Source organism: Lampetra fluviatilis, chromosome 11 (genome assembly GCF_964198595.1).
Source record: "Lampetra fluviatilis chromosome 11, kcLamFluv1.1, whole genome shotgun sequence".
NCBI classification, from domain to species: domain Eukaryota; kingdom Metazoa; phylum Chordata; class Hyperoartia; order Petromyzontiformes; family Petromyzontidae; genus Lampetra; species Lampetra fluviatilis.
In genome coordinates, this window is record NC_136285.1 from 10,492,792 (window position 1) to 10,515,493 (window position 22,702).

At 46.5% G+C, this 22,702-nt stretch overlaps 2 protein-coding genes across 5 annotated transcripts in view; one reads left to right on the plus strand and one right to left on the minus strand.

Moving 5' to 3' along the window:
• LOC144934791 (guanine nucleotide-binding protein G(i) subunit alpha-1-like) overlaps window positions 1-8,317 on the plus strand; it is a 120,951-nt gene extending 112,634 nt beyond the window's left edge. For all 4 annotated transcript variants that reach the window (XM_078860946.1, XM_078860948.1, XM_078860950.1 and 1 more), the window contains exon 10: window positions 851-8,317. The gene's annotated coding sequence lies outside the window, so the exon portion shown is untranslated. The remainder of the gene's footprint in view (window positions 1-850) is intronic.
• Window positions 8,318-16,285: 7,968 nt separating this feature from the next.
• Window positions 16,286-22,702, minus strand: part of LOC144934793 (guanine nucleotide-binding protein G(t) subunit alpha-1) — an 84,555-nt gene continuing 78,138 nt past the window's right edge. The window contains exons 8-9 of the mRNA XM_078860952.1: window positions 18,702-18,855; window positions 16,286-16,736 (exon numbers count right to left, since the gene is read on the minus strand). Of these exons, the coding sequence (XP_078717078.1) occupies window positions 16,546-16,736; window positions 18,702-18,855 (345 nt within the window). The 3' untranslated portion in view covers window positions 16,286-16,545. The remainder of the gene's footprint in view (window positions 16,737-18,701; window positions 18,856-22,702) is intronic.

Here is a 22,702-nt window from a genome sequence, read left to right on the forward strand (position 1 = left end):
GTGAGCAGAGTGGGGGCGAGCGGCACGGGCTACACTGTTTCGTCAATTTTACGATGACTCCAAAAAAACTGGGTTAACACGTTGCTCTCTCTTGCTTTGCAGTTCAAATTCAAAAGTAAGCGCGCGCTGCCAAAGGCCCCAGATGCAGTGGCCGATTATTGTCCAATAAGCTGCTTGGCAGACGCATAAAACGTGGTCATCAACAACAGAAATTGGAACAAATACCGACAATTGCACAACAAAGCGTAGAGAGGTGCATGTTTGTAATTGCTTTGAGACACGGAGAGAGGGAGATTTTGACTTTTAAACAACTTTTATTGCCGCCAGCAGCAAAAGCACTGGAGGCGATTCCGATATGAAATACACAAAGTCACCAGCAAACAAATGAAAATAAACGCTACAAATCCACGCGCTGTGGTGCTAAAAGCACCGCTCACAACACGAAAGAAAAGTCACGTGGTTGTGGTGGTGGTCATCGCGGAGAGAGAGAGAGAGAGGAACCACACGTGGGTCAGAGATCAGACGCTCGTTCAGCGACATCTTTAAAAGTCGACGCTGCTGCTCGGGGTGTTGATGGCCGAGGACAATGACGGAGTGGTCACCAATCAACGGGAATGCATCCACGGGGTCGTCCACCTCGGGGAGATGGATGAATGAAATGAACTCGCGGATTATTACTTCGTAGAGTCAGGAGAAGAGATGTCGACAGCTTTGGGTGGGGGGAGGTTGTGTGGCTGGGGGGGGGGGGGTGAGGCCTTCATCCAGCAGTGGATTAATCATGCTTGATGACGATGAAGCTGCTTGTGGCGGTTTGCCGGTAACGCCGTGTCTGCGTTTTCCTGTCCGCCAGGTTTGCTCGGCGCGTCCGCCCTGCGACCAAGCGGCCGCACGAGCCAAACAAGTCAAGTGACCTTCTACCACTCTCTACGTGTTTCACAAAACGACCGGTGACCTTGAGCAGCCCTGACCGCAAAACTTCAGGCGCTAAAATCCTGCAACACTATCTACTTCTGATGACCGGTGCCCCCCCCTCCTACTCTCACACGGCATATTTATAGCATTCGGCCTGTAGATGAAAGTGTCTGTAAAATAGCGTGATGTGACTGAAGCTGGTTCTTGACCAAATGCCTGGATCTCTGCGCGAGTGTTTTATTTTCTCTCTCTCTCTCCACTCTCTCTCTCTCTCTCTCGAAGTTTACCGTACTTCTGTGTACTGTCCTTCAACGAAAGTATATTATTTTTTACTGTGGGGAAAGCAGACAGGCTTGAAAATGAAACCTAAATAACATTCGAGTTAAATTACAAAGTAAAAGCTGCTTACCTAGAATGCGTTTTAGAGTTTAATGTGCGTGGCGTGTAGCTGCCTCTGTAGTTCTAGTCTTACCGATATTTAGCCTGCTATGAATCTTCACCTGTAGCATTAGTTTGTTGTCAGTATTGTTATTTAATGAAAGTCCCTCGGTTAACGTTTTGCTTTGATGGATTTCCACTCTTGTGGAGATGCTTGCAGCCGTGCATGCTAACACCAGTTGTAAGTCACAATAACTAAAGCATTCCGGTTTTTTTGCTAGGGATGGTGACGTGTTCAAATTCTAAAGATAAAAGAAAATCAAAATCAAATCTCGCCCGATGTTTTAATGTTTTTTGTTAAATTTGGATAAAGCAGGCTTTTACATTTTTGGTACATTTAAAGTGCGGTGTAGATAGTTTGATGATAGGCCTTTGCGAGCAGCCTAGAGTTAGACAATCCTACACGAGATACTTTTGGTTTGGTGTTTTTGTGAAGTTGACATTGTAAATACATCTTGCGGGTTTAGAAAGTCCATTCATGACACGTACAGAGCGTGTTCCTTCATTCATCCCAAAAGGCTGTGGTCGCCTGCAACCACCGCTCGTTCCACTGAATATAAAAGGGGTTTAGCCCAACTTTTGACAGAAAACCAGTGTGCTAATTCAACTCAAATCATGAGTACATTTGATATCCGTACCATTCTTACAGTGCAGGGCTATCACGAGGGTGCAATGTTTCAGTTGGAAGCAGCCTGCTGTAGCTGCGCAGTCGGGGGCGATGTCGCGATGCCGTTTTACCAAACGAAGGAATTTGCGAGCCGTCGTCAAAACTTGGACTTTCACGACAGCGGCGGCGGCGGTGGTGGTGGCCGCAGTTGTTTTTGAACCGCCTCACGGGATCTCTAACGCCGTTCTGTGAAGGGCACAGCGCGTGGCAATCGTGGTATTTACCAGGGGGGCGGCTGCTGGTCACGAACCGTGAACCTTCGCGACAAGCGGCAAACACCCACTCCTGCTTGGCCATGCCGATGTCGACAAATACATCCCTAATCGCTTGAACATTCTGAGCATGATTTCGATTTAAAGCTTTCGTGACTGCAGGGATTCATCTTCTTGGTTCTTTCGGTAAAGTCACGTAGAAGGGAAGTAATAAAATAATAATAATAAAACATAACAAAATAATTCTCACGACGTTTCGGCCACAACGCAAGCAGCCGTCTTCAGGTGGAGAACAGGTCTGTCGAGAAGGCTCCACCTGAAGACGGCTGCTTGCGTTGTGGCCGAAACGTCGTGAGAATTATTTTATGTTTAATTTTTATTATTTTATTTCTTCCCTTCTACGTGACTTTACCGAAAGAACCAAGAAGATTTTGAGCATGGTTTTATTTTTTTGCGGCATTACTCATCGCTCGCCGATCAGTTTCATAATCGCTTCACGCGGACGTAAAAGCTCACGGCAAAAAAAGTTACGCCAGTCAGGGCGACCCCCACGTGTGTTGTTGGTGTTGTTGCTATACACCGATTTAAGGTCGCGTGAATGCAGCACAGAGATACTGTAACTATGGTAACCGCGGCCTTGTTGACTACGGTGAAATTCCCGGCGCAAAGCACGGTGGTGACGCAGCCCCGGGTGCGGGCACGCTCACCGCTCATAGCAGAGGTTCGCGGTTCGAATTTGGCTGACCACCCTGGTTAATACTGCGGCGCGGTGTATTAACCGTGATTAATACTGCGGCGTGGTGTGTGTATCGTGATTCCATACACGCCCGCTGTAGATCCCGTGACGTCATTCGCGAATTTTACTCGATTGGAATAAAGGTCGCAGCCGTTGCACCCCCCCCCTCCCCCCCTGCTTCGAAAACTTTGGCAGGGCCCCTCCTGCAAAGCAGTCATGAGACTCAGCGAGGCTTTCCTTGCGTAAACAAACAAGCGTTAAAGGCCATTTCGGTGATCCCCGTTGGCTGAAACCCACCCGGGCTGCCTGGGCCTCAGGGGCTGTCTGATGTGACCCCCCTCCCCCCCCCCGCATTTCTTCCCCCTCTGCACCCCCACACACCCCACCCCCCAGGTTTCAATGTTTTTGCTCCACCGTAGTTTTCCATTATTGTCTCGAAGGCAAGACGGTTAAAGTGCAGTTCATGAGGCTCGTTTCGATCATCTTGAAATCACAACTTGGCAAATTGGGGTAGTGGATAAAGATGAGAAGCTGCAAAGAAATTGGACTTCTGATTCGATGCATTGTCGTATGTGGCTTTGTTGTGGCTGAAGGAAGAATTAAGGATGTGAAAACGGATGACGTGAATTTGCTTACAAATGGGATTATATAAAACCTTTGGTGGAATGTACAGCTGTTTGGACTCATTCAGAGTCCCACACTTTGACAGCAACCAAAAGCCATTCAATATTTTGAAAGTGGTCACTTCACTGAAGCAGAAGCAGCATGGCAGATACGGTACAACGTTGGGATTATCCATCTTCGCTGAGGACTGAGATATTAATTCTAGATTTGAAGCGTTCGTGACTGCAAGGATTCATATTTTTAGGGGTTTTTTTCGGTAAAGTCACGTAGGTAAAAAATTATAATTAATAAAATAAAAATGAAATAAAAATTACGACGTTTCGGAGGCAACACAAGCTTCCGTCTTCAGGTTGAACCGTCACAGCACGATAGCTGTATCAAGCAATTTTAATTTTGACTGAGATATTGGTGGAAACGCGATAAGGTCAGGTTTGTGACCATCTGTAGAAAATGACAGTTGCGCCACCATACCAGAACGGGTTACTGGACAGGATTAAAGCGCACGCTACGCTCACCGTTGGGAAACGCTCGACAGTGCTTTGTAAACAAGCGAATGCACACGAGATTAAGAGCAACATGACTTTGTGCGAAAAGGTCGGATTTTGTGAACATTGGCAGAATATGACCACTACACCACCGTGCACAAACGGAGCGCTGGGTTTGCGCGGTTCATTGGCCGGGGGTGGATATGCGACATCGTACTGTGTTGGAAAAATATTTCAGCCGTGCAGCATTTGTGATTTTTTTTGTCTGCTTTTTTGTTGTTGTTGCTGACGTCAATTAAGGCACGGATATTGGAGACGTTGCCACCATAAAATTGTGCAATGTTCGTGTTGTAACAGCAGAAAGTCAGTGAGCGAGTGTGAGTTCAGCAGTGTTCACCGCTGACTGCCTCCGGTCACATTTCCTGCTACCCTCGAAATATTACGAGTGCAGTCTAAACACATGTGAGGTCACTTCTGTGCCGCAAAGCCAGCAACGCTCTTCGGTCAACATGTCACACACACATCTCTCGAGGCAACAAGTCAATAGGTTATAGCGGGCAAGGCGTCCTTATTAAATGAGTTTTCATTCGGGCCCTTCCTAATCCTTGATGTTGTGTTCTGCATGTGTCCGCACGTGTGTACGTCCGCATGTGCATGCACGAACGTTTCCGTAATGGTTTATTGTTGGCAATCGCATTGATGTCCTTTGCAATTTGGTGCCGGCGTCAATGTAGTGGTCACGTGGGGCGAGGTGTGCAAGCGCGTAGAGTGCGCTGGCGTTGTTCATCTGTCGCCCGTCTCTTTGCAGAGAGAGAGAGAGCGAGAGATGGTTTCGTATATTTGGACGCCAAGCGGTGGTGACACGTTTGGGAATATTCCAACAAAAAAACAGTGGTTGCACTGCAGATATCTTTCGTCAACGCGTAACATGCGAATGTTATCCGTTACTTTAAAAGTCACCGCAATCGTAGCATACTTGAGTTATTGTTATTTTATATGCAATGTATCTTTATTTGTAGTAGCAACAACAACAACAACAAAAACTAACAGAGCGCGGTGGTGGGTGCCTGCGTAAAAGAGTTGATGTTCGCTTTAAATATTCATCTGTGTGGAAGCAATGTTCTATGTAAGGTAAACATTTAATATAGTTAAGTACGTGAAGCTGGACTAACATGAATCGATAGAAGCTTTTAAGGGCTTTGCAGCACCTCTCAAAATAGCAGACACCATTCAAGTTATTTTACATGTATACATATACATACAGTGTAGAGCTACTGCATTCGATACTTTTTGTTTTGATGACATGTGGGGGCAGTGTGGTATCTTTGCCTCATGGTGAAAGCTAAGCATTTCAAAGGTTGTTCAGCTGAAAGCCATTCATTGTGTACTTATGTACACAAAGTTAGGAGGCCTTGCTTCTGTACTTCACTGTTGATTGATTTTCCCCCCCCTACATATAACCTTCCAGCTTAGCAATACACGCCCTCAACAAAGAAGTTCTGTGCAGGCCACCTGCCTTATCAATGCCATAAATACTACATAGTTTCCTTCCCGTGTGTGTAAATATAACAATGCAAATAATAACTAATAATTATTGTTATTATACATTCATGATTATATAATGGATGTAAATGACATTCGAGAATTTTAAAAAAGAAAGTTTTTTTTTTATTCGTGCCGGGTCCTATGTGAAAGGTAAAGGAGCAGCCCTGCAATGTCTTGCTCACGCCACTGCCCGATTGAAGGGACTCCACTATAGGGACTTCTATAGAGCCCCTCCGGAGGGTTATTTCTGGCTAATAGTTCATTCTGGCAGGACAACTTGGAAAATAGGGTAGGAATTTAAGAAACTTGTCCGTTGTTTCATATGCCGAGCCAGTGAGATCGAACCGGTGATTTCTGGATTGCAATCCAGTGTACTGACCGTTACACCACTGCAGCATTGGGATTAGAGTTGGGTCCTACGCAGTGAATTTAAAATGCCGTGGGGTGAGGGCAGATTGGGCCAGGGAATAGACTTTGATGGCGTAGTCTGGACCATCCCGTTCTAAATGTGGGACCTGATCTCAGTAGTTCTCTGGAGCTCACGTTGTTGCTTTAAATAGGGATTTAAACGAAGGCACGTTAAACCTGTCGTGACAGTTTCCTGCTGAAATTGACGCCCATTAGTTGATACAATGCTAAGTGCAGTTATTTTTAATTGAAACGATGCCGTGCATGTTAAGAGGCATATCTATCAACAGGAGATTTTTCCATTGTTATTATAAACCACGGTTGGATATCAAACACGGGACCATGGTTTATTTAATAAGAAAGTATTTTAGATGTGACCCATCACCGCCAGAATGACCAAGCTTGATGCACCCAAAACTTGGTTCAGGTTTCTCAGATTTATTTACGCAATTATATAGCTTTTTTTTGCTCTTGAAATAAATCGTTAAGTTATAAATTCTTGCATGTTCACCGTCTAGGGCAAGCCACTTCAGGTTTCTTTAATGGGTACCCAGGAAGTTGTTGGCAGTAACAGATTTGCTGTAGTTGTATAAATGTTAGAGGTGTAATGATTAATCAATTCATGGATTGATGTTGATTCTTTGGCTCGTGATACACGCATTCGATCACGCTTGTAATGTTTTCAAATGTGTATACGCTGCATGGCACTCAGGTAGCCAGAAGCGCCCACATGTTCACCACATTGTAAAACAAATAACTGATTCTTTTTTCGAATCTTTGTCCTTTTTTTGAGATAGGTATCCTGGGAATATTTTAGCTACGGTCCTAGTTGCGTCCGTTGTGTAATAATTCACTACTCATGACGGTCGATCCACATCACAGTCCCTCCCTCGACCGCTTATCGTGAGATTCTTCTTCCGATTAAATATCCCCCGGTTTTTTTTATTAAGTGTGTGTGTGCCTCTGAGGGTGCAAACCGTGATCAAATTACGAACCTGAATCGGAAGTGAATCATTACACCTCTGGTAAAATGTGCAAACTCAGTTAAATCTCGCTTACACAACGCAAATGTGGAATGAGTCATCGTAAATGTAATCTCGTAGAACGATAGACAATCACGCGTGCATTAATACAAAAAAAACGTACTTCCGTTCGGAGGGGAACATTTAACGTACAGAAACAGTAACCGGTATATTTACCATGGTCATTTTACGGGATTGTATGCCAATTAGGTATGGAAACAATTTCACTTTTGTACAGCGAATGGAACATTGGTGTATGTGTGTCCTGGGGAGCGGTGGTGCAGCGGTTAGCGCTACGCTGCGCTACGAACCCAGCCACCCAAGTTCGAGTCTCGCTCATGGCCAACACCGGTGACGATTGTCTGAATCGGTCCTGGGCCTCCCCTAGGTCGACTCAGCCTCAAATGAGTACCCGGTGCAGTGTGTAGTAAACATCGCCACTGGGGAGACAAAAGCGACCGTGCGTGGTGCTGGCCACCCTCCCCCTCGTGTCCCGTGCCGGCCTTCATAGGTGCTGCTCGCTAACAGCACTTGCCCCAACAGTCTGTTGAGGCTGTACGGGGGATCTTTTGTCTTGTAAGTCTCGCGGGTTACTCTGGGTGTTCACACGCGCACACGGACCAACGACCGTAGGCGACAGATCTGTCTTCTCTGTTGCTCGAGTGAGAGCAGCGTGTTATCATCCCCTGTGTGAAGTCACCTGTTGTCATCTAAGATGAAATACCAAATGTTGCATGATTTCTTTTCCGGGGGGGGGGGTGGGAATGCATTTCTTTCAGCATTGTCAAGGAAATGTCCCAAAAAGGTCGTAGTTTGTTGTTGTTGTTGCGCCTTTGTTGTAGACACATTGTTATTGTCATTAACATCGGGTCCTTGGCTCGGCCTCTGTGATGTGCAAGTTTAATTTTGTTACTTTTTCTACGATTAAATTTGCCGCTACAATAGGGGAACAACCGTTGTCCTTGTTTTGCTTTGTTAACCCTCTGCACGGAATATTTTATGATGCATTTAATGTGAGGTAAATGGTATGTTTCTGGTATAATTGTATGTAAGTAGGTTTTAATTTGTAATATTCCAATGTTGTTTTTTTTCTCCCTAAAATGGTAGTGAAATGATCGTTGCAAAAAAAAAAAATTGTTTAAAATATGGCAACACAAAATTCACCGTCCGCATATATTCCAACATTTTTAGCTGTTTGAGAGCATTTTATGATTTATTTGATACACGAAGCTTTGCAAGTCTGTAATAAAACTTCAGTTGCTTTCTTATCAGATGGGAGTGTCTTTTGAATCGTCTTCATTGAGTGCATTACCGTCATCTGTTCATCGAGCAGAGTTCATCGTCTCCCAAACGCATTGCTAATGAGGATAAAACCATTAAACTTTAAACTATTTTTTTTATCTTACCAGGTAAGGCCCACTGAGTTATGTAGCTCTTTTTCAGGAGCGACCTGGCCACGAATGATAGCTCGACGAAGTGGCTCATCATGTGGAAATTTAGAGCAGCCAGATACTCTAAACGCGTGATGTTCATTCTAAATGTGGAGGGAGAAACCGCAGGAACCGGAGAAAAATCCACGCGACCACAGGGAGAGAGAAACGCAAATTCAAAATATACAGGCGTCAAGGTCGGGATCGAACCCACAACCTCCTGCATACCAGGCGAGAGAGTTAACATACGTTCATCGATTAAAATGCATTATCGTACATATGTATGTGGATTTTAAACTGTTTTCGCACCGTACGTACCCAACCGTGTGTGCATATTACAGCCATTTGTGTCAATCCACTGCCAGATGAGTGTCCCCTCCCCCACAGCGTGCGTGTCGTGGGGGCTTGTTGAAACATACCTCACCACGCTGGCCAGTAGAGTTTGAAGGCAGTAAGCCTTGCGAGAGTACACGAGCACAGAATGAATTTTGTTTGCACAACCCTCTCCTGCCCACGGTGGAGCACTGCAAACCCTATGGCAGCCTGTTTGTGCACCGTGAATGCCCAGCTAAGCGCCATCAAAGCTCAAGCCTGCTTAGCATCTGAGATCCATTGAGATCGGGCGCATTGAGGGCGACTTTGGTTCTGGGTTTTTTTTGTATTAGATTGTCGTGGAGGGACTTACATATATCCTGGTTTATTGGATGTTTCGGCAGAAAGTATTCTGCTCGAGGCACTTACTGAAAGACATGTTCCTGAGACCTTGACAAATTGAGAGGCTCTATACTCTGTCAATTGTCTTGGCTTGTTATGTCCCTCCATGATCAGCTACATGCTCTCTATTCTTTTTTGTTCTATCAAAAAGGCATCTAAATTGAGCAAATCTCATCATGCATCGCTCGTTCTAAACTGTCAATGCCATGACTTCGTTTCTCCGCTGCGGAGAGAGACCCAGTCATCTCGCGCAAATTGCGACCGAACAAAATTCTTTTCAATCTCAACAGAAGCGGCAAAAAAAAGGAACCTTTTTTAACATTCATCCCATTCGTAAAGATGCTGGACCGTATGACTTTTTTGTTTATTTGTTAAACGAAGCCCCAAATTGACGGTGTCGGAGGCAATGACATCTGCACATCACCGTGACCCATGGGGAGGGGTGGGGAGGGGTCACAGCAAATTGGCTCCCGTTGTCCGAAATAAATGTTTCGCTGCCGCTTACTGGCGGCTGCGGTGGTGTTCGGTGTCCCGGTGAATCTCCGCGGAAGCGATGGAGGCCGTTTTAATTCAACGGCCATCGGCGGGCGGGGTTCTTTTTACGGGGAGATCAGCAAACGGCAGAGCGTCCGACTGTAAATTAGAGGCAACATCTCGGCTGCGTATCTTCTTCCGCCCAAATCGTAATAAGAAAGCGACACACGTGTGTTTTTTTGGTGTGCGTGTGTGTGGCCGATGAAGTTTGGCCGGCATCCGTGACGTTTTGCTGAAGTTTGCGATCGTTGATGTAAGACTTTCAGTTGTGAATGCGTGTTAACTGCTTCATTTTTTCCACACTCGTCTTTATTAGAAGCATTTCATTGGATCGTAACATTTTAATGAATCCACTTTTAATTAAATTTTCCCAGCAGTAAAGAAAACGGCTCGCGATCGGAAGGTTTTTCGAATTCGAATCCTGGTTGAGTGTCAACTCGGCCCATCATCCCTCGGGGGTTGATAAAATAGGTACTGATTTGTGGGAAAGTCAACAGTGGTTGTCCTATGGATAGATTCGCCCCTATCACCGGAGTGTGGGATATCCCCCACTGGCTTCGAGCTTTAAATCAGAGATGCGCACTGCATAAATACTCATTTCAACAATAAATAAATGTTTATTACCAGTTTTCTGTTTGTATATAATATATGCACATTAACACAGACTGTGTTGTTAATATATTCCACTCTTTATTTATCTTTCTACAATGTTAAGTGGGATACAGCATTTTACATGATATCGGAAGCACAAACCGCATGCTCTGCATTAACATTCTGCGTAACAATTCACATTTCTCCGCATATCTGAATTGTCACAATTCTAGGTCGTGATTTCTTTCGAGAATAACTCATTGTTTTAGCAGCTTCAGGCGGTTACGTAAACAATGTTCAACATGTCCAAATCAAAGCCAGCCAATCCCTACACGCACGCAATTCGACACGACGTTACATCTCCTGATGTTGAATGCAATTCCGATGTACGAGATCGCGCAAAACAACCGCATCATAGCATTGCTGTTGTGCGAGTCCCACGTTTGCACGTGGCTTCATTATTTGACGCCCCTCTGTAATATTCGCAGTGTTCCAACACATGCCATCTGCAGTTATAAGGAGTTGTCGGCACTCAGTCACTCAACGTGCGCGCAGCAATTAGATCTTGTAAACGATTCATACGTTTTGATTTAAAGCTTTCGTGACTGCAGGGATTCATCTTCTTGGTTCTTTCGGTAAAGTCACGTAGAAGGGAAGTAAGAAAATAATAAAAATAAAACATAATAAAATAATTCTCACGAATTCTCACGACGTTTCGTGAGAATTATTTTATTATGTTTTATTATTTTATTACTTCCCTTCTACGTGACTTTACCGAAAGAACCAAGAAGATTCATACGTTCTCCGAGCGCGGTTTCTTTTTGGCCCTGTAGAAAGTGTCGTCCTGATTGCCTTTCCGATCTAATGAAATCAAAGTTCCTTTTCATTTCTCGTGGGCTCCCTTCACCACCCGAGAGTCTGTAAGTGGCTGCTAATCATGTAGAGGGGATGGGCAAATGTCACGGGAACAAAGACAAACACATTTGCAGTACGTTGACGTTTAATATTTTTGCAATATTTATCGCTTACATTTTATTGCAAGACGTACATTTTTACCGACCCATCCAAATTAAGTCGGGGAGCAAGATTGCAACTTTCACTATTTTTTCCTTTAATTATTCTTGACTCTCTTGTATTAAATACACCACTTCCTTTATTCCACAGTTGTTACATAATCCCCAAGAGAGTTTTAGACAACTGCCGTGTAACCTCGGAGCAATGTGTTGTCGGTTTCGCTATTCGATGAGGTCCGCTGCCGTGGTGTGATGGTTAGCACACCAGACCTGCGATCGAGACACGTTTCTTAAATCCCACACCCGCCCGCCCTGTGTCCATGCAGCAGTGTAAAGTGGGTTACCAGGTTGCGTGTGGTTATGTAAAATGTTGGGTTACTCCTCACCTCTGCCGAGACATCAGGACAGCGTGGAAGAGTAGGCCAAAATTCCCTCGAGGGATGATCTAGAGTTCCCTTCCTTATCACAGCGGTGGCGTGAGCAAGCAATTTAAGGGTTGCACCTCTCCCTATTGCTGTGTTTATATTTTTAAATCCCCATGAAGTGAGCTCGAATTCTGCAATGCGGCACTAAGCCTGAGATGAGCTGCACATAATGAGGCAGGTGGGACTTTTTTGACGTTGTTATATTGCAGAAACTCACTACGTTGAATTTCACTTAATTCGAAAATGTAACCGTCAACCTCGCGGTAAGAGTCTCGCACAAATTTAGTTCGAATTTCGCTGAAGCGAAGACGCGATACGGTATTATGCAACGAAGCGCAAAGTTAATGCGTGTTCGATCAACTGTGCAGTTGTAACATTAACCTTGGGAGATGGGAAGTATTTCATGCATTATCTGTAGCTGTCACATCAGATACCAGGCACACGAACGCACTGGAAAAAAAAAACACTCCCAGCTCCTCTGACAACCTTTTAATTTTCCCATTGCCAATATACCCGTGCAGAAAGCCCCCAATCACGACCAAAATGAAACACGCGAATGTGTGTGTGGAACACTGTGTGTACGAACAATGTGTGTATGAACAATGTGTGTATGGAACAATGTGCATTAAATCTACCAAACAAGTGCACCACAGCCTCGGTTCATTCTATTTATTTTAACTATTTTTAGGAAGCGACCTGGCCACAAATTATAGCTCAACAAAGTGGCTCATCGTCACGTGAACATTTATAGCAGTCAAATACTCCATACGCGTGTTTGTAAATGTGGATGGGGAAACCCGGAGCACCCGGAAGAAAATCCACACAACCACGGGGAGGACATGCAAACTCCAAACATGCAGGTGTCAAGGTAGAGATCGAGGCCAGGACCTCCTGTATACCAGGCGACGTAGTAAACACATCGCCACCGTGCCTACTGTAAAGACTTGTTGATGTTGGCTACATTTGGTTGATTTGCAAGATTTGCCAGAAAAAAATCCGCTCGGCTTTTTTGCCTTTTATCTCATTGATGCAACCAAAGGAGAACCGTGCTTCGGTCAACGCCATCTCGAAGGATCCATCTATCCCCGCAGTGTCCCACTGCGAGGAGGGACAGTTAGACGAGAGTTTTCTCCAAGTGGGCCTGCTGCCACGTTCCCACGACCACTGGGGGAAGCAAGCCGGCATGCATTGCAAGCTGGTCACGTGGGCTCAGCCTGGATGACCGCGGTGTAGACTCACCAGTTTAAGCCACCAACCCATTACGCCCTGAGACACCGAGCTGTGTAGCTCCCTTTCCGATGGGAGCCACTCACTATTTTCTGGGTGGCGCGTAATAAAACAGTCATAATTATAATCAATGTCAGGGTTGTGCTTTGTATATAGAAAAATGTGTAAATTTCAAGAATATTACATTTGAGCTTGGGATGGTGTAAATTAACCAGAACAGATATAAAACGTTGTTTTAAAACAATCGTGTTTTGCTTCTCTACGGCCACGGAAGCGAAGAGGAGGTGTGGGGCGCACAGAGCTGCTCGGCTCTCGAAGAGTTGGAATTAAAAAAAACGAGCCCTGCTGGGGTTGTTTTTTGGAATGGCCCAGCACAGTTTGGGCCTGTTTCCCGATTGTGGTGGAAACGTAGCAAAGTGAGCCGAATGAAAGGACCCAGTGCTACCTACTTTACAGCCGGACTGACCTCTAGGAATGGGTTGTCATCTCACGGGGTCAACGCAGAAACGAGGAGCCCGAGCCGTGACGTCAATGATCTTGCTCAACCACGAGGCTCCGTTACGTTTTAAAACTGCGCAGGGGAGTGTTTTACCATTACAGAGTTTAAAAAAAAATGAGTTCGCTTTCATTAAGCGTGAAAAGTTGCTGCCCGACCGTAGGGTTAGGGGAAGTGCGACAAGATGAGATGGGATGAGGTCATTGGGTTTGTGAGAAAATGACAGCCTGGCTCCGTTTCGGTCCTGTGCTGCCCGGGCACCAGCACAGGTCTGGGCCTGAGTGCAGCCGCTCCTGAAAGCGTGGGTTGAACGGGCATCGCGCGCCCAGACATTGGCACGCATTCGCCTGCACTTGAAAATCATTCCACGCGTCCTTTTACGCGCTCTGTCTGGCAGACGGGGCACGTCCGCCCATGAGAGCCGGCCTGCCGAGTCGGAAAAATGTTCCCGCTGCTCTTATCGTCACCAGATGCTAAAAGACCGGAGCTGACAACCGAGTCACAGAGAGCGAGCGGCGAGCAACGATGGAATTGAGTGGGCACGCGGGGATTCCAGGCCCATGCGCCCCACACAACGCCCCGTTCGCCGTTGACTCCTTCCACGTCCCTACTCGCCAACAACTGTCGTAGCACGTTTTGAACTGTGATTTGACGGCACACATGTAAATGTGCCAAATGTTGTACATTGCCATCGAATTACTTCATAGGCAAAGCCACGTACGAACAACATTGCCCCCCCCCCCACCGCCGCCCCCCAGCCTTTCACACAACAGATAAGCAAGGTTGGCTACGTACGGTACGAAAGAAGTTCAACATACGTACATACACAAAATCCCACTCGCAGGCAGGTGATGCGTTCGTCCCGCGCTACACAGAGACAGCTGCCACCGAGGCTGCGACCTGCCGCTGACAGCTCGAGATTTGACTAGCGCGGGAGGTGCGGTGTAAATATAAAGTTCACCATGGGAGTCCAGTTTACCATGGAAGTCCAGTTCACCATAGAAGTCCATTTAAACATGGAAGTCCAGTTCACCATGGGAGTCCAGTTCACCATGGAAGTCAAGTTCACCATGGAAGTCTATTTAAACATGGAAGTCCAGTTCACCATGGACGTCCAGTTCACCATGGAAGTCCAGTTCACCATGGAAGTCCATTTAAACATGGAAGTCCAGTTCACCATGGGAGTCCAGTTCACCATGGAAGTACAGTTCACCATGGAAGTCCAGTTCACCATGGACGTCCAGTTCACTATGGAAGTCCAGTTCACCATGGAAGCCCAGTTCACCATGGAAATCTAGTTCACCATGGAAGTCCAGTTCACCATGGAAGTCTATTTAAACATGGAAGTCCAGTTCACCATGGAAGTCCAGTTTACCATGGACGTCCAGTTCACCATGGAAGTCCAGTTCACCATGGAAGTCAAGTTCACCATGGAAGTCCAGTTTGCCATGGACGTCCAGTTCACCATGGAAGTCCATTTCACCATGGAAGTCAAGTTCACCATGGAAGTCCATTTCACCATGGAAGTCCATTTAAACATGGACGTCCAGTTCACCATGGGAAGGGGTAGGAGACCTGCGGAGTCCGGAGCCGTACGGGGCTCATCAAGGACCGCTTCGTGGCCGTTATTTATGAAGGACCACCACCGTTTCATATTCAATCGCATTGATTACAGCTTTGTCTTTTTTGACCGAATTCGAAAAATAATGTCTCATCTTGTTATTTAGGTTGCCGACCCCCTGATGTCGCGTCTTAAGAAATGTGTGGCCCATTGGCCACTGGTTGCCGATGTTGGTTGTATTTTTTTGCGTGTGGTCCTTCAACGCATTATTAAATGGAATATAATTACCAGGTTTCAATTAAAGGAGTAGGGGGGTAATTCACTCGTCCGATTCGAATCAACACCGATTCGAATAATCTGAGTAATTCTTGTTTTTTTTTTCTCCCCGAAATGGAATTGTTTATGTTTGACAGTTGCTGCTGGCGAACGTGCATTGTGATGTACGTGCTGGTGTTAAAGCAGGTGTCCGGATTGTATCTGGACAGAAGTCATGCCGTGTCTATTTTGACTCGAGACATATTCACTGCCCTAAAGTCATTTATTCAGCGACTTCGTATACATTTGAATCCCTCCCATCAGTTTCCCCAAACACTTTTTTTTACCGAATAAACAGCAACTCATACAAACAAAAAGTTAACTGGAAGTCTAGTTTTGCAATATATTTCTTCTTTTGTTTCATACCAACAAGTCGTATAACTATGACACGTCACAATGTGCAATATCTACACACTGTTATTCCTGCATTACTGACAACACTAAGCCAACGTTGTCTTACAAATTACAAAAGACATTACTTTTTGAGCGGTGCAGCACCCCAAAAGTTGAATACCCCATGGTGCCGTATAAGATAATACAGCGTACACGATAGTGCGGCAAAATAGATTGTTCTATACTCACACGCCTATTACCCCCACGCCTTCACCATTAAACTCTGGCCGGCGTGGTGAAGTACAGTCAAATAATCTCCACGACCCGCACAGCGCTGGGGATGCCCTCATCCAGCAGTAGATCGACATGCACGTGTGCTATAGACAGTACTGTAGCGCTGCCGTTAGAAAAATAAATACCTTGGGTTAGCCGGATCATCTGGCAGGCCGATGCGCTCAAATATTAGCGGGGCATTTTAATTGTGCCACTCAAAGCGATGCCGAGCGTACGAGCCCTGTGACGGTTAAACCCACTCCGGCGCTCAGAAAAATGGAAGACAACGGGAGAAGGGGAAGACGACACAAATCAAGGTCGATATAACCTGCGGCGAAAGCTCGAGAAGAACGGAACGAAGCAGCAAACGTTAGCTACAGAAGGAGAACCATGGGACCATGGGATGGGAGGGCGGTAGGGGGAGGGGGAATTTCGTTCGGCCCCTATCGCCGGGAACGAGCTGACGGAAGGGGCAGATGACCACGACCATGACCACAACGACGACGATTAATCCACACGCTCACACGGCGTTCACACTGCACGTGGGCGCAGCCTCCCTTGAGGGCGGCTTGCCGCTGCTTGCTCTAGAAGAGGCCGCAGTCCTTGAGGTTTTCCTTGATGATGATGTCGGTGACGGCGTCGAACACGAACTTGACGTTCTTGGTGTCGGTGGCGCACGTCATGTGTGAGTAGATCTCCTTGGATTCCTTACGCATGTTCAGGTCGAGGAACTGCATCTTGATGAAATTACCCGCATCGTCGTAAGTGTTGGGCCCTGTTTTGTGTGAAAGCGAACAGAAATGTGGCAAAAAAATCAATCATCTCGTAATGCAGTGCACACCTGGAAAGTAACATTCCTCAGTCTCACATTTCAACTGACTGTCTTGATGTAGAGTATAAACAAGACTGCCGGAGAAGTTTGAGACGTGATGCAGTGGTTAGTGCGCCGGGTTCTGGACCTGGTTAAGCCATGTTTGTTTGTTGTAGTACAGAGTTAGACTGATGGCCTTAATCTAAGTTGTCTTGTGGTTGTTGTTGGTTGTTTGACTTGCATCCCACTGGGATTTTTGCACACATTGTTGGTGTACGGTGTTTCTTTCTGCAATATTTTGCTGTCTTTTCTTGGATTTTCTGTTTGCACTCAGTTACATATTCACTTTAAGATGTTTTTTGTTCATGTTTTTGTTTTTTGTTTGTTGCGGTTGCACCCGAATCAAGAGCCGAATGGCTCACAGGGCTACACCTAATACATGAACTTGCACTTGAACCTGAGTTGGATTCCTGGCCACACAGCTCGCATCAGTGACGAGCAATATCTGAACTAGTTCCGAGACTGCCCGTTTCACCAAGCCGCACTGCCCAGCATGGTGAAGTATGGTCAAATAAACAACCCCCGTGACTGACACGGCATGTGGAGGCCTTCGTTCAGCAGTGAATTGACAAGAGCTGTGACTAATCATGATTATCAATACTCTTTGGTTCTTTCGGTAAAAACACGTAGTTAGAAAAAACTACTGAAATACTTCAGCAATACTTCAGCAGTGTTATCTTGCTGTGGTTGTCCCACCTGATGACGATTGCATGTGTTGCGATCGAAACGTCGTGATCTATTATTTTTCTACCTATGTGACTTTACCGAAAGAACCAAAGAGTATGGATTCCTGCTGTCACGAAAGCTTCAAATCAAGATTATTATTAATGTTGATTATTCCAGTGAATATAGTGGCCTCAAGTGAAAAGAAACGATCTTTCCACGCACATAGCACGATCGTCGTAATCGATTTTGCTCGTCGAATCGATGCATTATTACACAACCCTTAATGGACATGCATGCGTGTATGTGTGGGCAATCCACTTTCTTCCAACGTACAGCATACTTCGCTTACAAATCATCTGGGTATGGTGGTGCACACCAGTGGTTTAGCACTTTGGGGGTGAATCTCACGGATTTGCAAAACTCCCGAACCCGTTGGTGAGCTGGCCAAAGGAGAAGAGTACAGAAGAGTGGATCGTTGCATCCATCTGTGCGGTGCCTCGAGTGTTAATCGTTGTGTGTGCGTGTGTGGATTTTCGCCAGGTGCTTTGCTCCCTGCCCACACATTTTGAAACACTCATCAATGGAATCGGCCAAACATCGCGCGTCCGAAAGAAGCAAGTTGTCGAAACTCAGTGAGGGTTTTTTTTTCTTTCTTTCAGGATAAAAACCCGCGCAATCAGATCGAACGTTTATTTATTCCCATCCAGGACTCTCCTTAATTAACGAGTCTCCAGGGTCTGCCGTGCCGAGAGCTGTCAAATCCACATTCGTTTGACCCTGTCCTTCGTCGCTTTGCTCTCTCTCTCCCTCCCTGCCGGGCTCGGTGCTGCGATGTGTACCGGTCGAACCCTACCGTCGTAGTCGGGGAAGCAGATGCTGCGGTGTGTGCCGGTCGAACCCTACCGTCGTAGTCGGGGAAGCAGATGCTGCGGTGTGTGCCGGTCGAACCCTACCGTCGTAGTCGGGGAAGCAGATTCTGCGATGTGTGCCGGTCGAACCCTACCGTCGTAGTCGGGGAAGCAGATGCTGCGGTGTGTGCCAGTCGAACCCTACCGTCGTAGTCGGGGAAGCAGATTCTGCGGTGTGTGCCGGTCGAACCCTACCGTCGTAGTCGGGGAAGCAGATGCTGAGGTGTGTGCCGGTCGAACCCTACCGTCGTAGTCGGGGAAGCAGATTCTGCGGTGTGTGCCGGTCGAACCCTACCGTCGTAGTCGGGGAAGCAGATGCTGAGGTGAGCCTTCTTCACCTTCACCTCGAACAGATCCTTCTTGTTGAGGAAGAGCACGATGGAGGTGGCGTTGAAGTAGCGGTGGTTGCAGATGCTGTTGAAGAGGTGCAGGCTCTCGTGCATGCGGTTCTGTGTGACGCGCCAAGGCAAAAAAAAACACAAAACAAAAAAATTACAAAGATTTCCCCCCCCCCCCCCCCCCGTTATGGCCTTTAATGGACCGGTGGGGCAAGTGCTGTTATTAATTGTTGTTGTTGTTATTTATTTATTTATTGAACAAGAGCCCATTACACAGTACGAGTGAGCGATGGGGGGGGGGGGGTAAGGGGACGACAAGTCAGAGGCCATGTGCACACGGGGGTCAGGGAGGGAACGGGGATTGGGCTCACTGCCCCACTCACGCTGGGGCAACGATCGGGGACTTGGTCATGTCAGGGGAGAGGAAGGAGAAGGTGGGAGAGAGAGAGAGAGGATGGGGGGGGGGGAGTATTCGCCCAAACAGGACCGAAAAATAAAATAACATCCACAAGTGGGAGCGGGTTCGAGTGCTGTTAGCGAGCACCCGTTAAGGCCGCTGTGGGATGGCGGTGTGGCCGGCAACCACGCCCGGCCATCCTCGTCTCCCCAGCGGTGGCGTTTACAAGTAACTCGTTTGGGGGCCAAACGAGTGACCGCACCGCGAGCGGTCGCAGTGGCACCCGGCTCACGGGGCGACAGCCACGTGTAGTATCTGACTTTTAAACCACTTTTATTGCCGCCAGCAGCAACAGCACTGGAGGCGATTCCGATATGAAATACACAAAGTCACCAACAAATGAAAACTGACCCTATAAATCCATGCGCTGTTGCGCTAAATGCACCGCGCACAACACGAAAGAAAAGTCACGTGGTGGTGGTGGTGGTGGTTATCGCGCACGCCACGGTGACGAGCGAGCGCTTCAGAAGGTGAACACGAGGGTGCCGTCCACGCTGGTACAGAGAGGGGCTTGTCCGGCTCCCCAGCGTTCGAAGAAGACGTGCACATCACCGACATGTGTGTGGTATGCGAAAGCGAAAAGGATCCCCCGTTGAGCCTTCAACAAGACGGTGCCGTTAACTTCGGCGCGGACAGGCCTGCATCCTGCAGAGGGTAGATCACCGACTGCAGACCACGAGTTCTGCGATGTCCTCGCCGTGGTCAAAACGCCTCAATCGTTAAATAAGAAAAAAGAGAAAGAGGACACGTGCTTCCAAACTCGCTGTCGGTGAGTTCAATCACCGCATCCACAAGCAGGGACGCTGGCGGGCTTTCGGGCTGCCAGCTTCCAGATTCGGCACCGTTCGCTGCTGGAGAATGATAAGTTAATGTCAAGCTGAGAAGAGAATTGTGTCTGGCGGTTTATGGACCTGTCCGCCTCCCTGCCTGCCCACATTTTATACTGCCTGCCACCTCGTATAATGGGTCTGTCTGCACATTTGCACCCCCCCCACCCACCCCACCCCTTCTGAATTTGTGCGCATTCGAGTTTACAACTTTGCCTCTCCAAAAGTCAGCAGCCATTTCGTGGCTACTGACACAGTCTGTCGCACGCGTTCGCCCGTCACTCATTACCTGCTGCGTCTGTTTACAAAGACGGCGGTCACTGCATGCTGTGCGCGCGTTCAGGCGCGCTTCTGCGGCCGTCTGGAACGCTTTTCCTTCCGATATCAGGAAGCCCACTGGAGCTATGCACTTTTAAATCATCATCTAGATGAACAAACTCGTTTCTTTAGAACTGCTCTTTGTGTTTAGTTTGTTGTCCTTCACCCGCACCTCCGATTCGCACGGTTGGCTACGTACGGTGCGAAAGAAATTCAACACACATACGTGTACCTGTCATAAGTGTCATTGACAAGCGAATGGTTTACTTACAGTCCAAGTCTTTGTTGCGGCCAAATAACGAGTGTGAAAAATAATAATATGTTTTACACTTTCTGGCAATAAAACAGGCGTTAAGATGTTCAAACACCAAAATAGAAACCTTTTGCAGGGAATCAGGTCTGTATTATCCACACATACTTGTGGTGAACATGCAAACAAACATGCTCTGATAATATTTGCGTTGTCTTTGAAACTGATTGGCCTACACCAGAGACAGCCTTCTCACCAGTGTCAGACCAGAGAACACCAAAATGCGAACAGTACAAAGACAATGCACGTATCAGAGCATGATGTCTTTTTGTTTCTATAACGAGTGCCTTTTACACACGGATACTGCGTGAAAGTAGAACAGGCGTAAAAAAATGTAACGCACGGAGCGCAAATTTTAAGTAACGGTTCGTAAAATATTCATGCCGCCCTTGTTTGATTTGAAGTCTTTGGAAGAAAACACTAATGCTGCTCACTCTCGGAAAAAATATGGTGCAGTCACACGGATGACTATTCCGTGGCAGCTGTACTAATCATGAGGCGGCTGGGGTAGAAATATAAAGGAAAAAACGCTGACTACAGCTTAAAAAAAAACTAAAGCCAGCCATCAATCACGTGGCAGAGAAAAGTGAAAAATGAATGCTAAGTGGGCCATGGAATATGACCTTGTATTTTACCCAGATTTATGAAAACGGTTTCCAAACGTTCTTCAACCCTGATCTATCGAGACGTGTGCCTCGCCACGCCGCTGAGCATCACTGTGGAAAATGATTCAAGGACGCGAGCCCCCCTTTCTTTCTGACCTTAAATCCCCAAAAGAATGCGAGGGCACTGAAATTGCAACAGGATTTGAAAACAATCCAAATGTGGAAGTTTTAACCTCAAGATATTTTCCGTAATTTTTTTTATTTTTTTTGCAACGGTTTTTTGTTCCTAGGAAACCGACTGCAAGGTTTACCGTTAAAGTAGGATGTATGGGATGGGTTGTTTTACTTTGGTGTGCTACGGTGGCGATGTGTTAACTACTTCGCCTGGTATACAGGAGGTCGTGGGTTTGATCCCAACCCTGACGCCTGCTGTATATTTGGAATTTGCTTGTTTTCCCCGTGGTCATGTGGATTTTTCTCCGGGTCCTCGGGTTTTTCCCTCCACATTTAGAAACATGCGTTGAGAGTATTTGACTGCTATAAATCTTCATCTGCTGATAAGCCACTTCGTTGAGCTTTCATTTGTGGCCAGGTCGCTTCTGAAAAAGAGCTGTATAGCTCAGTGGGCTTTATCTGGTAAAATAAAAAAAAAATGGTTTGTTACTTAGTATTCTTGAAAGCACAGTTTAATCCGTGAAAGCACAGAGTACACACGTGGGGTTACCAGTAGGAGGCCGTACAGCAGGATGCTGCCCTACTCATCTGTACGGCCTTTGAGTGCTCTCCTTAATAATTGTTGTTGATGCTCTAACCTTTTCCCCAAATTCTGTCCCAATTGCGCTATTGGTTGTAATGGCACGAGACCAAGTATCTATTCACACACAGAGCAAGTGCGATTATTTTTTTACTCATTGATTTTATTCTGACAAAAAATGCGAGCCAAACTATGGACCACATGATGAATTCCTTGAGAGGAAGACATGAAATCGTCTAAAGCTCTCTCGTCGTGGATAACAGACCTCGACATTGGCACTTAGCTCCTAAACATATTGCTGCCATGTGCCAGATGAGAATAGAAAATAATTCTGGAAAAATCCAAAGGAAACCAATACTTAAAGGAATTGGCTTTATACATGAGTGGGGCTTCTCTGGGTAATGAACGAATGCTTCCGAATGTTTCTGAGAACACAACGGCTTTCCAAATTTGTGCACTCCCATCACGGTAACATCCACGGAAGCGAGATTCTTTGCGGTATTCCCAATGCAGCTGCGATTTGGGATTACTGGCCCCATCGGAATTCCCCAATTATCAACGGTTTTTTAATACTTTTGGGACTACGGTGCCACATAATTCAAGTCGTGGGGCCATGGTAATGGCAGTTAGACATCCACATTTACAGACCTCCACGTAAATTCCCAGCAGCGTTTCCTGTGGCCTCTT